Source organism: Hippichthys cyanospilos, chromosome 19 (genome assembly GCF_059441005.1).
Source record: "Hippichthys cyanospilos isolate Australia breed blue-spotted pipefish chromosome 19, RoL_Hcya_1.0, whole genome shotgun sequence".
NCBI lineage: Eukaryota > Metazoa > Chordata > Actinopteri > Syngnathiformes > Syngnathidae > Hippichthys > Hippichthys cyanospilos.
In genome coordinates, this window is record NC_142387.1 from 7,534,097 (window position 1) to 7,550,828 (window position 16,732).

General features: G+C 38.1%; 1 protein-coding gene across 3 annotated transcripts in view; it reads right to left on the reverse strand.

Annotated features, from left to right (window-relative positions):
* nrp1a (neuropilin 1a) overlaps positions 1-16,732 on the reverse strand; it is a 65,246-nt gene that overhangs the window by 25,171 nt on the left and 23,343 nt on the right. For all 3 annotated transcript variants that reach the window (XM_088401721.1, XM_088401720.1, XM_088401722.1), the window contains 3 exons: positions 10,675-10,902; positions 7,999-8,154; positions 5,677-5,843 (listed from right to left, as the gene is read on the reverse strand). In XM_088401721.1, coding sequence (XP_088257847.1) covers positions 5,677-5,843; positions 7,999-8,154; positions 10,675-10,902 — 551 coding nt within the window. The remainder of the gene's footprint in view (positions 1-5,676; positions 5,844-7,998; positions 8,155-10,674; positions 10,903-16,732) is intronic.

Consider the following 16,732-nt stretch of genomic DNA (forward strand, 5'->3'; position numbering starts at 1 on the left):
TTCACCTGATGTAATTAAGGAGTATTTTTAGACACGGCACCTTTTTGGGGAACATTCAATTATGTATATCTTCCATTCATTGCACTGATGATCTTATTTCCTCACAGGAAGAGCTATTAGTTTCACAACAAGTCATATTACATTCAACTTTGTCTCATTATTGTGGAAAAAATGTGCTCAGTTAATTCTTACTACTTCATTAGGAATGCCGGTTGAGTTTAATTTTAAGAGATGCTTTAATACGCCAGCATAATTAGACTTGTTGGAATATTTTATGTACAGGCGGCTAAAAACGGAAACACAAATATAATTTAATTTGCAGTCCATACCACTGGTAAATGTAAGAAAAAATAATAAATGATACTGACTGAGTATTCTTGTCTTTACAAATGTGAAGTGTGTTATGACTCCAAATGTCAGTAAATTGTACAGGGTGACCTAATGGTATGTTTGTTATTTTTAGCGTCCCCATCATTTCTAATCATATAGGGCACCATTGTTATTATTATCCGTGACACATCTGCATGAATGACTCCAGCTCTGAGTCATGATTATGAAACAATGACATGGTCATTGGACAGGAAAGCAAGGCAACCAGGAGGTATATGTCACGTCTATCCCATAAAATGCAACTGACCATTTAGAGATCATGACACTAATTCTCAGCTACAGATCTACTTGTCACAAACTGGTTCTTTTCACCAATTCACACAATCGCTTTTGGTTTCATTTTGTATTTAACTTTTCAGCATCTCAGCTCCAGTGAGATTTGTACCCGTCATTGATTTTCCATCTGAGAGAGGAAAGCTAGGAAGCAGTGAGGCAGCCACCATGGTGATGATCTCACTGCGAGCCTCCTTTTATGTCTGCACTTTATCAATGGAGAAACTGCATATGTTCCTGTTCATTATATATTATAATTATCTGTCATTTGAGACACCATAAAGTTCAATGGAAGGGGCGAATCTCTTGATTTGAACCTCTGCTAGCTGAAATCAAATTAGGCTAAAAGGGAAATCCATCTATCTATCTATCTATCTATCTATCTATCTATCTATCTATCTATCTATCTATCTATCTATCTATCTATCTATCTATCTATCTATCTATCCATCTATCCATCTATCCATCCATCTATCATCTATCCATCCATCCATCCATCCATCCATCCATCCATCCATCCATCCAAATATGTAAGTGTCAAAATAACATTAACTGTGATAAATTAATTACAGTTATAGCTAAAGCTTTCTTTAAATCATGTGAATCTCCTATAAAACCTACCTATGCTTAGATCCGTCTATTTATTGTTATTATTTATTTGACAAAGTTCAATCATGTTTTATTTTATTTGATGACTGATAAAAGAGCACCATGCTTCCTGATGCTGATGCTGATGCTGAAACTAAAGGATGGAGCCAGAACCTTTCGACTAGTTTTAAGTTCAGCACAAAGTAAATGGTTTACGCTTGAGTCTATAAAAAGTCTTGGAGAAAATAAATACTGAAGTCACTTATTTGTTGTTGTATATCATTATTTAGATCTGCCATAATACTATGTATAAAAAAATAAGATAAAAACTATAAATCCATAACCAAGAAGCTCATTTGTGTAAATATTTCCATTTATGATTAAACAGTGTTGTTGTGCAGTTGATAATACATTTTCAAACAGCATTAAATAAAAATAATAGGTGAAGCATGCTAGAATTGAAGACATTGCAGTCAATCTCAGGAATTATTGACTATTGAGTCATGAAGAATAAAAACCCTGACGTACGATATGGCACATAAGAAAGCATATACAATGTTGCCATTGTGAGTTGCTCAATAAAAAGGCTTTTAAGTATCGACAGTTGGGCTCTCTCCAAGATGGTGTTAATTATTCATGTTGTGTGCGCATGCAATCAATGGCAGCTGCCAGACAGCGACCTGGTCCTGCTTTCATTGAATCATTCAGACACTCCAGTGACTCTTTGTGGCCATCAGATCCTTTCTCTCTAATATGCTTCCAGCTCCTTAGTAATTTCCCCCATTATGGTCCCCAAGGAACCCTTAGTTCTCGGGCCACCGTGCTCTGATGCGCAACGTGCAAATGCAGGTGTTTTCTTGACAATGCTAAGTGTTAATCAAGTTTCCTTCTGCCGCTACCCTGACTTCATAAAGCCGATGATCAGGCCCTAAGCCGGGGAGTCTGGGGTGCTAGCTAATTCATTTTCATTTCAACCTGCTGCAGAGGCTCCTGCTGTTCATCCTCTTAGGCTTCAAAGAACACAGTTGCTCATACAGGAGGATAATATGCACAAATCTCCCACCTTCATGCTCCCATGCAGACCTGAATTTTCATGAGGAATAAGAAGCGGGTTGACTAGCGAAGGCGATAGAGCGGTAGCTCAAACAAATGGAAAAACAAATAACCCAAAAGCCTTTGATAAAGGATTATCACCTACCATCTTTACTCAAGTCACAAAGGACATCTGCTTTTTGTGTACACCAAACAACTGATTAATGATGTGACAAAGTCAGCGCCCTTGTTGAATAACCATAATAACCAACCTAATGTCAGAATGTGGCAACACTGATGACAACAAGAAAAAGAAGGCAAAAAAAGGGCAGAGGAAAATGCCCAGGAACCAAAAGGTCACCTGTCATGAATTATAAAACCGTTTTCCACAAACCGCAACCGGTGAATGATAATGAAATAAATAATGAATGAATGCGATGCACCTCCTGGTGAGATGATTTGTACGTGCCGCAAAGGGACCTGAGCTTGTTGCGCCGCCGCAGACCGGCTTAATGAAAGCGGAATGGCGAATTCCACTCTTTTAATACCACTTGTGATAATTGGGCTCGTGCTCAAAGTGCTCGTCACAAGTGCTACGCGCTCCTCAAATGGCATAAATTACATTGCGACCACAGACTTGGCTCTTTCCTTCGCTTCGACATTAGAAGGGTTTTGATCAGATTAGTATCGGGGAAGCGATCAAATCCGTTCGAGTGCATCCATTTAAAAATTCACATTTTACTGCCAAATCAAATTTTCGACTTGATCAATACTGTATAACAAGGAGAGTCTTGAGCGACAACAAATCATTGTGGGGGTCTTTCCGTTGCCACAGAGTGATCAAGAAGCTGCTTCCATTCTTAGTGACCTGAGACACATACTTTAAGCACCTTCAAAGAGGTTGGATACGATCAAAGCTTTTATTTCCCACTGCTTTGTAACCACATCCCGGACACTTCATGTAAACGGGTCTCACGTCACTCGATGTCGTAAAACTTTAATCAATCTTCATCAAGGCTAACATGAACATCTGATAGTAACTTATGTCAACTTCAACCATTGTAAATCTTAGAGCCATCACTCCCAGTATTCAGAATTTCATGAACACAATCTCTTCCTCACGTTTTTCTTCCTTGATTTTGAGATTTCAGACATTGAATATCAGGTACTCATTTACAAGTTTTCCAAGTTTTTTTGGCAAGGGAGGGTCTTAAAATACCTGGTAAGAAATGAATTAAGAACTAAAGTAATCAATCGCTTAAAGGAATTATAATTGATTGAAAATGGATGAGGTACTAAATTACTAAAGTAATTGATTAGAACACAATCGAGATTTTATTACTTTGGCACTTAATTATAATTAATTCAATTGAGTATTAGTACCTAATCCATTTTCTATCAAATATAAAATCGAGTAAGTACTAGTACCTATCAGTTAGTAGCGATTACCTATTTTTGATTATAATTACCGTATTTTCCGCACTATAAGACACACCTTAAAAGCCTTACTTTTTTTGAAAAAGCTGATGGTGCGCCTTATATTCAGGTGCACCTTATATATGGATCAATACTGAGATTGGGATTCGTTGATGGGGAATGAACTGATTAGGTAAGCTTTACCTGTTTCTTTTGTGTGTTTACAGTAGAACAAGGTTGGTCATATTGACATTGAGTTATTATGCTATTGAGAGTTTAGAGTTTGAGTTATTATTATTACTTTGAGTATTACTATATTGTGATTGAAAAAGTTTTAAAATATGTCATTAATTGAGGGTGTGCCTTATAATGCGGTGCGCCTTATATATGGAAAAAGTTTTAAAATGTGTCATTATATGAGGGTGTGCCTTATAATCCGGGGCGCCTTATAGAGCGGAAAATACGTTAAGTACCAAATTAATTATTTACTTTAGGTACCTATGCGCAAAAATGATCAATAGTTCAGGTAATCAAGCACTAAACTAATTTATTTAAGGAACTAAAAGAGTAATTTGGGACTAAATTATTGAATTAACTTCAATGCTTCATTACCTAAAGTAATTAATTACTTTAGTAGTTCATTCCTGAAAGCAAATAATTCTTTTGTAGGACCTCCTTGAAAATGTGTTGATTGATCTCAAGGGGTTTATCCTTTCAATGAATTAAAAAAAGTGTATTTATTTAGTACCAGACTTTTCAGACCAATCCAAAGATTCAATCCCAAGAATTTACTTATATATATTTTTAAAAGATTCTCAAGTGTTTAGCTAAAGGAGACAAAAAAAAGAACGGTACTGAATTAAGTACAAAAGCAATCTGTTATTTTAAGTATTTAGATGGTAAAATAATCAATTACCTTGAAGCTATTGATGACATTAGGTACTTCACTGCATAATTAGGTATTAAAGTAATGAATAACTTGAAGTATTCAACCTTTTACCATAAGTAATTAAATACTTTAGTACTTATCTAAAGTTATTGATTACTTTAGTAAGTGATATTGAACTGCAGATGACGAAATCAAAAGATGACATCCATACATGAGACAAACTGTTTTGATTTTAAGTGAAGCTTAAAGTTTGAAAAATACGGTAGTTATTCAACAAATTTGAGGGACTGATCACAATACAGTATACCTGAGGAAAAACAGCATTTTTTTGGAGATATATTGTGTGGGAAAAATTTAATAGAGGCTTGTTTCCTGGTCCACTCAGACTCAAACTGTGTTCTTCCACAGGGGAACATGGGCCCCTTCCAGCCCTGCTCAGTCACCCACAAATCCGAAAGCACAAAAAAAAAGGACAAGTATGGAAGAACACACACCGACCAACACACATACACATTCTCTTACTGATTAAATTAGTCTGGAGGAGCACCATGGGATCCCAAGACAATATTTTCACTGCAATAATAAAGGAAAAGCTTGCTTATAGCTCTCCGCAAGTAAATATTTGGCTTGCGGTTGACTCTATTATTCATCCCTTCAGGAATATACTGGGGCCAAACTTTTTAGCAATGAAGCAGAGAGAGTTGAAAAAAAAGGGAAGAAAAAGAAAAACAGACTGGGAATTTACAAGGCCTGAAGGGACTTCAGATAATAAATCAAACACGCCCCATTTCGATCTAGGTAGTGCTCTGGCTCAGTCATTGAAGGTGTTTGTGCTGTGACTTGGGGTGCTTGATTTATTTCCATTCAGGGCTGGATGAAAATCTTTGTTTTTACATATAGCTCCTATGGGAATAATGATTGTTGTGCAGATAAACTCAAATTGTTTATAAGAGCTAAAAAGTATTCCAATTGGACTTAACTCTAGACCATTAGGACTCATATCTCACTCAATGCTGTCAGGTCTTATCAAAATGATATGGAACAAATATATTTCAGACAATAATGAAAGAATAGTTGTGATTTGTTACCTGTATCCACTCCTTATTTGAGTCCTGAGCAGGGGTCCATGCATTCTCATAGTAGTTGAGTCTGGAACGCTCCGGGGACCAGCTGGGGTTGTATTGGGATGAGGCCACGATTTGGTCCGATGTTATCTCGCCCGATTCCATTCCCAAAGGGTCACTGCAATCAAAGTCTGGGAAAGGAAGGTTGACAAAAATGATGAAAAGGGGAGAGACCAGGAGATATTTGAGTACTAAGAATCTCTGGGGAGGAGGATGCCGTATAACAGGCACTCAGGGCTGATGTCCAGAAAAGGACGCCGCATCAGGGATGCTTCACTAAATCCTTTCTGTTTTCATTCTCCTTTGGTTTTAATGGATGAAGCTTGGAAGTGTTCTGCATTAAGAAGTAAAAACGTCTCTATAAAATATTCAGTGTTGGCTAAGTTTGTCTTTTATACTTTAGAATGACTTCCATCCTACTTATTTTTCCACTTCAGACAGGATCTGCTCGCCTCATCTGTGGGATCTTTATTTTTTCAACTGGGTCTCAAGGGAGGGTTTGGTAAATTTATTATCTGTATCGTGGGATTATAAATCACAATCAAAATGACCCACCACCAAGGTTTGTGTTGTTTTGTGTTGACATGGGGCAGCCGTTTCCAGACATGCCAGGCTCCGTAGTTACAGATTCCACCGGGTCAGGTTGCGGTCGACTCAGCTAACCCCGGGAGGTCAGACATGTTGACACCTCTAGAGGCGGCGCCGTTGTAATGACCAGCCAAAACAGAGGACCTTTCCATAGGTCACAAAGGCTGCGCACTAGGGGTGGGAATCTGATTTCTGATTTTTGGGTCTATGATTTTGGATCTGAAACGATGGGCAATATCAGCTTTAATTTATAGATGTGCAAAGAATCATCGTGATCTATTCCAGTCTACTATGCAAAAGGAAATGACAAATTACAGCGGTTTTGTTTTTGTTTTTGATATCACTTATTACAAATTGGTATAAAGCCCAAATTGTTTCGACAATCGCAATTATTAATGTTTAATACATACAGTAGATGGAGCTGTTTTCTGTCTTAGTTTGAAATATCTGACTACATCTGAATGCACCACAAACATAGTTAGGAGCTAACGCTAATGGTGGAATCCTGTGCAGTATTATCTATTGACACAATAATAAATGTGCAGTTCTAGTTTCAACCATTGCATTGGCACATTTTACATTATTTAGCGTGTTTATTTTGAAATTGGCCTTGTAGCTCGCCGGCGGCGTGCAATGTGATGCTATTGCCTCTTCCTCGACAGTCCAGTGTAGTTACAAGGAACCTGAGATAAAGCGAATGTTCTTCGTAAATAAGAACCTTGATTCTTAAGTGAATCGATTTATTTTTTGGCACACCTGTACTACACACTTTTACTAGTTTCTGCATGTTTGCAAAGACTTTCACATTTTCTTTCATAGATAAATGTGACGAGATGAACGAAAGAAATACTTCAAATTCTCCGTCTGGTCTTGTCAAACCGATATCTCATCCGTTAAGTCATGCAGCCAACTGACAGGCAGTTGGACAAAGACCTGCTTGTTTGTAACCACTGGTACAACCTGATCAGGTGAGCTGTCAAGCATCGCAGAGTGTAGGATTACAGCCTAGAAGGCATTGAATGTGATAAATGTGATCTGAGGAGTTAAGAGTACAAGGCCTTTGCTTTCTTTGCCTTATCACCTTCATCAATGACTTTCAGCTATTTTCATTCAACCGTTGCAAGGACAGAAAGGGAGGACTGTCTTGCTCCGTCACATCTGCTAATAAAGCGGTTCTACCATGTTGTCAATATGAAAAAGTCAATCTGATCTTAGATTTGCGATTAGAGCAACTCTAGTAGCTTGGAGGAAATCAGCAAGGAATGACATCATCACAACGTCTTACTCCCTAATGTTTTGTTGTCCGTGTCTCCCCTCAGGGTAAAACTTTGGAGATGATTAGTAGATTTGTTGAATGTCGGACATCTCCCGTGCTGGTCAAAGACATACTTTGTGTGTGTGTGAGAGAGTTAAGGGTGGTCGTTAGCCTCGGGACAGATATATGACTTCTAGCTGCTCCATCTTTCTTAATGAAATGTTTAGCTGGAGCGGTTTTGCACAATGGGGTCAGGAGGTCAAGCCCAGTGACTGCGATGCCGCATGTTAAAACACCAGACTTGTGTGTGTGTGTGTGTGTCTACGAAGTGGAGAATCCACATTTTGGGTCACGTCTAGGCCTGTTGTGTGTTAATTTAGGTTTTGTAAAACACATTCCACAGATAGTCATTTCTTTTTTCTAGTGTGTTTATGCCAACTCACCCTCTGGAACTGTCCTTTCGATGACTGTGAAGTTGGCAGAAAAACCTTCCTTGGCGATGGCACTGTCAGTGTTGATTGTAAGTGCCAGGATGCCCGTGTAAGAGATGATTCTTCCTGGTGTGTTCTGCCCACAGTAACGCCCAATGTACGGTCCAACTAAAGGAGTAAATGAATGAGGAAAATTTAGGCCAAGATTGGACCGCAGAACAGATGTTTTATTTGATTACCACAGTCATTTAACAAACTTGTTTCAGTGAGTGGTGAAAAAAACCTAGTGAATTTTGCCAGCATTTATAGTGAGGTAAATATTGCATACTCCTTGAAAGAATACCTTATTTATTATGTTCATAATGAATTACTTCATTATTATCCATCTACAATTAATACCTTTAAGAACACATGTTTTCCATTGACTGCTGAAAGAAAATGACATCACATGTGCTGATGTCATGGACCATCGTTTTTGGATTTGGTCACAAACTGAGCCGTGATTGCTTGTTTCCTGAGCCCTGTTAGTGTTGCCGTTATTAGTCATGCAAGTGGCAAAATGTGTTTAAAAGGTAGTAATTATCCATGAAAAAGAATGGTTATCCAAATAACTAATTTAGCACTCATTCAAGAGGCCCCCTTTAGCTGAAACTAGGAAAAAATTACCCGGGATTGATTGTCTGGAATCATAAAAAAAATAAATACAAATGCATCTTTGGGATTGAATGAGTTTTACTGACAAAATGCTCTTTTACTGCTAAAAATGGCTAAGTGAGTAAAATAACCCTTTAAATAATGAATCATTAGATACCTTAGACCTGTACAGAACCTGAGAACTGACAAACACCTTGTCTTTAAGAAGATATATGTGTGGTGTATGAAAGGTTTTAAGCATGAAAAAAACTAAAAGGGATAAGAGGTTTTTGAACATTTATTTTCAACATAGTCCCTGTCAGGGGCTGAACACTTGGTTCAAGTGCTTGAAGTACTTTTATCCCATTGTGGAAGAACTCTTTTGTTTGGGACGTGCATCAATGCTTCTCTTACACAGTGCTTGAAACTTTTCATACAACCCTCATAAGTAACGTAAATGCTTGAGCAGTAAATCAAGGTTTTTTTGTTTGTTTTTTTTTACTGTGAAGTTAACTAGTGCTCAGTCAACTTCATGGCATTTCCTGCCTCCAACAGGTGGTAGAGACTTTAAAACTGTCAGTTAAAATTTTGATAGTTTCCTTTCTGTTGTGTCTGTTGTGCTTTACTTCCATCAGCTCCTATTTTATTTTTGCATAACAAGACTCATGACATCACAGAGATTTTATTCTAATACTTTCAACTACAACACCTGCTACAAAACCCTTGGCCAGTACCCCATCATTTTCTGTCTACTGCCTGTAATTACCTCAGACCTTTCCCATCACCGAACCCTTTTCTTAAAGTTATCAGCACCAGAGGCGAAAAATAGTAACGTCCAAGTCACTTTTGTGAAGGAAGGAACAACAAGTTGAAACTGGGCAGACACAAAAGAGGAGGTGTAAAAGACAAAGCAATAACGCCTCATATGGGTCCCGTTCCACTACGGAGAGTGAGAAGAATGGACAGCACAGATGTGGGAATGTTAACGGTAGAGGGAGGTGATGGCAAACAAGCGCAATGACCTTGCTCTGTGCGCTGTGATCCATGCACCTTTGTAAGAATGCACCCATGTTGGTGTGCAGAGACCTGTGGCTTATCTGTGATTACTAATGCTGTGATCAGTGGCGAGTGTCAGTACAACCTCCCTGCAGCTGGCTGTCATCCCTTCGCTTCTTGTCTATCTGATGGATAAAAGGCAAAGGCCAAACCCCAGGGATTTTAGGGGGCAGACCGTGACGGCCCAGATTCATCTTCATAACTGACTGCATACTCATGATGGTTTGTGTAGATGTACTTTGAAACATTGCTAAGACACTGGCTGAAGACAAAAAGACCACCACCTAGATTATCTGCATGATTGGTCAAGCACGATGAAATTTTAATTAAAATCTTAGCATGTGCTTTTTGTCATGACTTCACACCTCATACAATCACAGGACAGAATCAGTATTTTTTTTTTTCAAAGGTTTTTCCACATGGACTCCAAAAAGCAGTAGCTACAGCCTCAAAGTTGTCGCATAAAGTCAATTCCAATGTTATAACTTGCATTTTCTGTGCATTTTTCTCAACAAAAATATGGAATATCTCTAGTGAATTCGGAATAAATTGTTATTTTGGGATTCAGCGACTTTAAAGTTGTACAAACCTGTTGAATGTTTCTTTGCACCAAAATGTGTTTTCATCACTGTTATTGTTAGCCAAGGCTGTCTATCACATACAATAACACATCGACGGTGTGATAACATGACAGTCTGAGGTGGTGGTGGTGTTCAGTTTTTGCCCTGACAAGAGCGATTTGTTTGTCATAGCGAGCTGAGACTGATTTAGTTACTTAAAAAAAATATCATCCAGCTGCTGACATTTGGTGGAGAAACTAACGATGAAAAACCACATTACCATTTCAGAATCGTGAATTGAAATAGATAGTAGATATAGAAATAGATAGTTTTTTAACAAAATATGTAATAAATAGTGAAATGACAAATCATACACATAAGAATGCAGACAACAATAAAACTGCATTTAATTTTGAGCGCTGTGAAGAGAAAAGCTCACCTCCAGGAAAGCCATCCCAGATTTCCAGACGGTCATAACGACAGAATACACCAGTTGGAGGTGTCGGGTCAGGCTCCAGCTCAAAGCTCTCAAACTCCAAGATAATTTCTGACATCCTTGGGGCAAATATCATAAAGGTACAGTCCAGGTTGTTGGGGTACTTCTCTGGAAAGCCTGGCGACTTTATGACGCCGCTGTTGGAGGTGAAGTTCCTGGAGCATTCAGGACCTGCAAAAAAAGAACAAATGGGACTTCATTGTAAATTTCTATCTCGGATACAAATACATTCAAGCGTTAGGCTAAAGGAATGTCGAAAATGTCTGAATCAATGGATTATTCCTTTTAGCAAATTAAACACAAGCTATGCATGTTCAGCTTGTGTTTGTGTAGCTGATTTTACATCGGTATTTTCCACATGACTTTCTTAAAAGATCAAACCTTTCAATACATATTTATGTTTATTCCTTCTATCAAAACTGAATAAAATTATAATGAGACAGAATTATTGAAGACAATCAATATTTTATTTTTGGGCCATAAATCAGAGCTGTAACTGAAACAGACTATTTAACAAAGCTTCATGTTAAAATATTTACTTCCAGTTTAAAGTGCTCACTGTCAACTGGTGAGCATTAAAATATTTTCTGCAATATCCCTGTCTTAGCATGAGATTACAATTGAGAAATGAGTGACATGAAATTAAAAAAAAAAAAATGCTGAAAACCACAGGAAACTTTTAAAGAAGTGACAGTATAATTTGAGGCACTAATGCAGATTTTCAATGACCCTGCTTCACACAAGCACAGTCATGTGTCAACCAGGGCAATCATTTGAAGCTATTAGTGGCAGAAATGTGCCCAGGACAAACATCATTTTTTCACTAGTCTGACAGCCTTCATGAAGGGTGCAGATGGGGTTGACCAAAAACATAATTGCAAGGATTTTTTTTTTTTCCCGATAAAAACCAGCAGGCTGCAGTCATCGTAGCTCAAGTGAATGTGGTAAACTGCTTTTTCACTCAGGCATCTTGCTGGGCCACAAATTCAAGCCATCGTACCCGAATCAGCCCCGTCCACTCGTAGGGAAATTAAAGGGAGAACCATGTCGATTTGCTCTTAATTCAAGTTGAAAGCCCCAATGAGAGCCATTTTAGAGAGCTGACATTTAGAGCCGCAGTGAAAGTGGGCCTTTTGAAAACAGTGGGTGACAATAATTTCATAGCTTTCACACATATTTGGGACTAAAAAGGGGAATACTGTACTTTGAAGGGAAGGATTGGGTCAGTAGTTCCAGCTGTGAATTGCTTTTTGCAAATTTGACATAAATGTGGCGGGGAAAAACCTCTTGTCCATGTTCTCATGGTACTCTCAACAAATTTCACTTGTAACTTTCTTACTATTGTCTATCATAAACCATATCTCTCTTTATACAATCTGATTTTGATGAATAAAATGTGATGTACTTGTTGATAGTGAAGAAGTCTCAAATTTGAGGTTAATCAGTGCCAGAGTTTGGGAGCTAAGGCCTGCCAAATTTGGACATTTTGGGGGGGAAAGGGGCGTGGCTTATTTTTTTTCAACACTTATATCTTCGGAACTAACCCTGATGCCATGTTGATGAAACTTGGTGTACTTGCTGATAGAAAACAAAATAAATATAAAATTTTAGGTCAATCAGAGCAAGACATTTTTGGCAAAGGGGGCGTGGCTACCTGCCTTAGAACCCTTATATCTCAAGAACTAAAAAATGTTACAAAATGAGTATTTTTGAGTCCAACAAGGATTCCAAATCTGACATTTATAAGATGAGTGCATTTTATGGTTACATGACCTTCAGTTGACATTGACCCTGTGGAACATGTGACCTTGAGATATTTAGTCATAAAATGTAATCGCTAAAGTTCTCTAAAATACCTAAAAGTCTAAAAATGTATTATTATTAATGGGTTAGATACATATAACAAATAATTCAATAATAATAATAATAATAATAATAATAATAATAATAATTAGTGCTGCCAAGCAATTACTCTTTTTAATCAATTGCAAAAGTTTCCATAGTCATTTCTCAACCATTATTTTTAACTATTTTCTAAAAAGCTTGGAACAGATATTTACTTGAGAAAAATATTGGAATTAATGCAAAATCATCAAATTAACACTCATATTTTACTTCAAAAACTGATCTATTAACTTTGATTTTTTATTATGATTCCGTTTCTCTATATTATAAACGTTGAAAAAAACTACCAAATCAGACTCATTCATAGAGGCAGTTTTTGTATAGTCTCAAAGAAATCATTTTCAAAATTTCTCACATAGGTTTAGTTCTGGCCATCAGCATCATATTCCAGCTGTGTTTGAAAAGTCCTGCGGACGTTATTTTGCTCGAAAATGATAGTTAATTGCATGAACAATGCACAAATGCTGTTTCAAATGTTCAGAGAACTTGGCTTTCTTAAAAATCTATTTCTAAAGCCAGTAAAGTGATCAGACTTCATTTTAAGGCATGAAGTTTCTGAGCTCTAAGTGTTTACCACACCGGTTGACAACTTCTTCTCGTACCTTATCGAAAGTCCATTTTCAGTCATCGTTTTATAGTAAATGCAGTGGTAAAAATGACTCCATGAAAAGAAATGACTCCTTGTGGCTACTTTTATGTGTGTGAGTCAAACTTCGTAAGCTTTTCTTTGTGTGAGAAGGGAAATACAAAACTTCCACCCAGGATGTTTCATGTTATTGTCTGCCTGATAGCATAGTCCTTCCATCAGTCCATAGAGCATGTGCGCACCGAGCGGTGTTGACAAGCAGCATCGCAGGAAACGTATATCCTGTTGTCAAGACAAGTCCACGCTCCCTGCTCCCAACTGACTCAGCGTCTACTTGTTTTATCGCCCAAGACGTTTGTAACTCTCCAGGCGGAATTTCACCACGGGGTCAAAATAAGTAACAGAAAGAGAATTTGTGAGCACTGACTCAGGAAGAGCTCATCGCAGAGCAACACGCACATTCAGATGTGTCATCACATTGGAGACAAAGCAGATAGTTAAGCCGCAGTAGTCCGAGTGGTGCTTTTAAACTACATTTTATGGCAGGAAATAAAAAAAGAAGTAACGCTGAGTGGCAACCTCCAACTGGGGCGACTACAATGTTTATTGCTAGGAGAAATGGGTTCTTTTAGCTCCGCATTGAATTAGGCCTTCTGTGTCAGTTAGGAAAGTAAACAAATGTCACTCTGGCGCATTCTCTGAGAGAATCGAATTTGTTAAAGAAGGAAAAATATGCCCGTTAAATGCTTTTTGATTGTCAGATTTTAGACCATGAAAGACTAAGAGTTGGTAGGAATTAGGCATGTCCGGATCCTGACCAAGCGATTGGAAATTGGGCCAGATCACAATTTTATGCCATTTCATTTTTTACATATACAGTGTAATATATATATTACACTATATTACATATATAATTCTGTAAATTCTTTTTGTGGCTTAAAAAAAATCGGATTCTGTATCGGTAGATCTTTAAATATCAGGTGACTTGGACTCGGGTGCATGGGAATGTGAATGGGACATACCATCCATCCATCCATCCATCCATCCATCCATCCATGCATCCATGCATCCATCCATCCATCCATCCATCCATCCATCCAACCAAATATAAATAACCAAATATAAATAAATATGTTTATGTCAGACATGCCATTGTGATCTACTAAGTGAGTGAGAAAAGTGGGAAAAAGTGAGTGGGTCCTATGACTCAGTCTTGTGGGTACCTTTCAACAATTTTACCAAATATGGCTCTTTTCCCTCAAACGGCTGCTAAATCAACTCACTGTTCTATAATGAGAGAGTAATTTCTCTATTCCAGCTGTCCCATTTACAGACGACGAGCACAGCTTTATTACTACAACGAAAAAAACAAAAGCGTTTAACATTCCACAGCGCCTTCTTATGTCTGTGTTTAGTTTACAGAGCTGCAAGGCGTATCGGCGGACAGTGGAAACAGAGTAAAAAGGATTTCTGTCTTTCTTGTCCACTTTTGTTTCCATTAGTTCATCATTCACTCTCCTTGCTCGCCAGCCATTAGGATCAGAGGTGATGAGAAGGGGTATTAACCCTGAGCTGCTAAGTAAATGAAATATTTGAGTTCTAAAAAGTGATGGAGGCACTTCAGGGAGTACATCGCAGAGTTAATACGCTTTATGTAGTTATCGGCACATATATAATATTACCCTTTTAAATGCCATGCAAGGAACGGTACAGTTGTATTTTCAAATTAAGAACAAATTACTTGGAACAACTTTTTGCTACATTGTGTCAATCACAAAACTATTTGCTTTCATTTTGTTAAGTCTTATAGGGAACTAACCCTTTCCAATATACAAGCCAAAACTACAATGTATGATGTACCACTTGATATATTCTGGAGTTGCTGAGTAAAATATGCTTTGGTACGTCACTACAAATGAAGTTATGCACGAATAGCAAAGCTTTGTCATTAAAAAACAGTTTGTGAGTACTGTACTTGGCTGAATATAATTCACAAAGGGCACATTATTAAAAAGAGGTTGAGAACCACAGTTCATTAGTCTACTCCCTGACCCCCTGAGAGCGTTTCTCTTACGTCATCATTATGTACAGACTCTCCTTCAGCCTACCACACTACCCAAGACTAAACAACAGATGGTGAACGAACTCACACAAGCTTCAACATATTTTGGTTGTGACACAGCATTTAAAATGCCTTATATAGTGTCAATGCTGTGTCTGCGATGTCACCCCCGTCTGGTCTAATAAAATGAAGGATGACAGTGCCTAATGGGGAAGGAGCTTGGGGTAAAAGGCTACAGTCTCCCCCTGGGTGCCCTCAAAAAGTCTTTTATATATTTATATATTTCCATGAGGCTTTTTGTGCATATGATGACAGCATGTCTCCGTGCCAGATGTGACCTGTGGCACTTGGGCGTGTCGTCCATGAAAGCTACATTTGCTATATTTGCCCCTTCTGAGCCCTACCCAACACGCACACACACATACACCTTGAGTTTGTTTTTACAGGTGTGTGCAAAATAATCACTCCTTGTCTGCTAATGGGTAATAAAGTGAGCATTTTCAATACGGGCTAATTTCTCTGTTCAAAGATAGCAGTCATGTTAGACGGTACTGTAGCTGGCTTAGTCATGCTTCTGAGTAATAGTAATGATGAGCTTGAGCTTGAATGCAGTTGGTGTGCGGGGTGGGAAGAGGGGAGTGGTCTTCAATGGCGGTATCGAAGCCACCTCGCCCACTTGAATGGGCCCGCAGCCAGCCTTGATGTGGCTCTATGCAAACTGCCAAGCTGTTAAAGGAAAACACATGTCGAGCCAGCATGCTAACATCTAAGAAACACTTACAGATTTAAGATTTTATCCCCAAAGGGTTTGTCTACTACAGAAAGAACATGATTTTTTTTACACATAACCAAACCATTTATATAGACGGATCAATAATAATGACTTAAAAATGCTTTCTTCTTCTTCTCCTCTTCCTCCTGAAACAACTTTCTAGTCAGGCAATTATTGGACCTCCTAATTTCTTGCGAGTCTATTACTTACTGCAAATCCATCAGGAAACATAATACAATCCCTTAACCTTAATTTTTGTTTGTGTGTCTAGGATTATTTAACTTCCTCCACCATGTTGGCACTTCCCCCCCGTTTCAAGTAGTGTGGCTGCCAATTTGCAGGCTATAAACTAAATAGCCCATGCTAATGAAGATGGTTGGATGGGATCGGTGCGGGTGAGGGACGGATGAGGAACCAACCATGGAGCGCTGCAAAATAACCTGCTTTCTTCCAATTAGACACTTTCCAACCGCACAGTGATGAAAGCCAGGGGTAACCATGTTTGCATATTTGAGGTATCTGCGAACATGGTTTTGCATAGTTTAAGGGTATGAAAGCGTACGCATGGACTGGGGGGGAGGTCAGAGTAATTTTTTGGAGGGGCTTCATTATTATTTTTTAAATTTATATTATTTTAAGTTGTAAGTGTATTGCATTAATTATATATATATATATA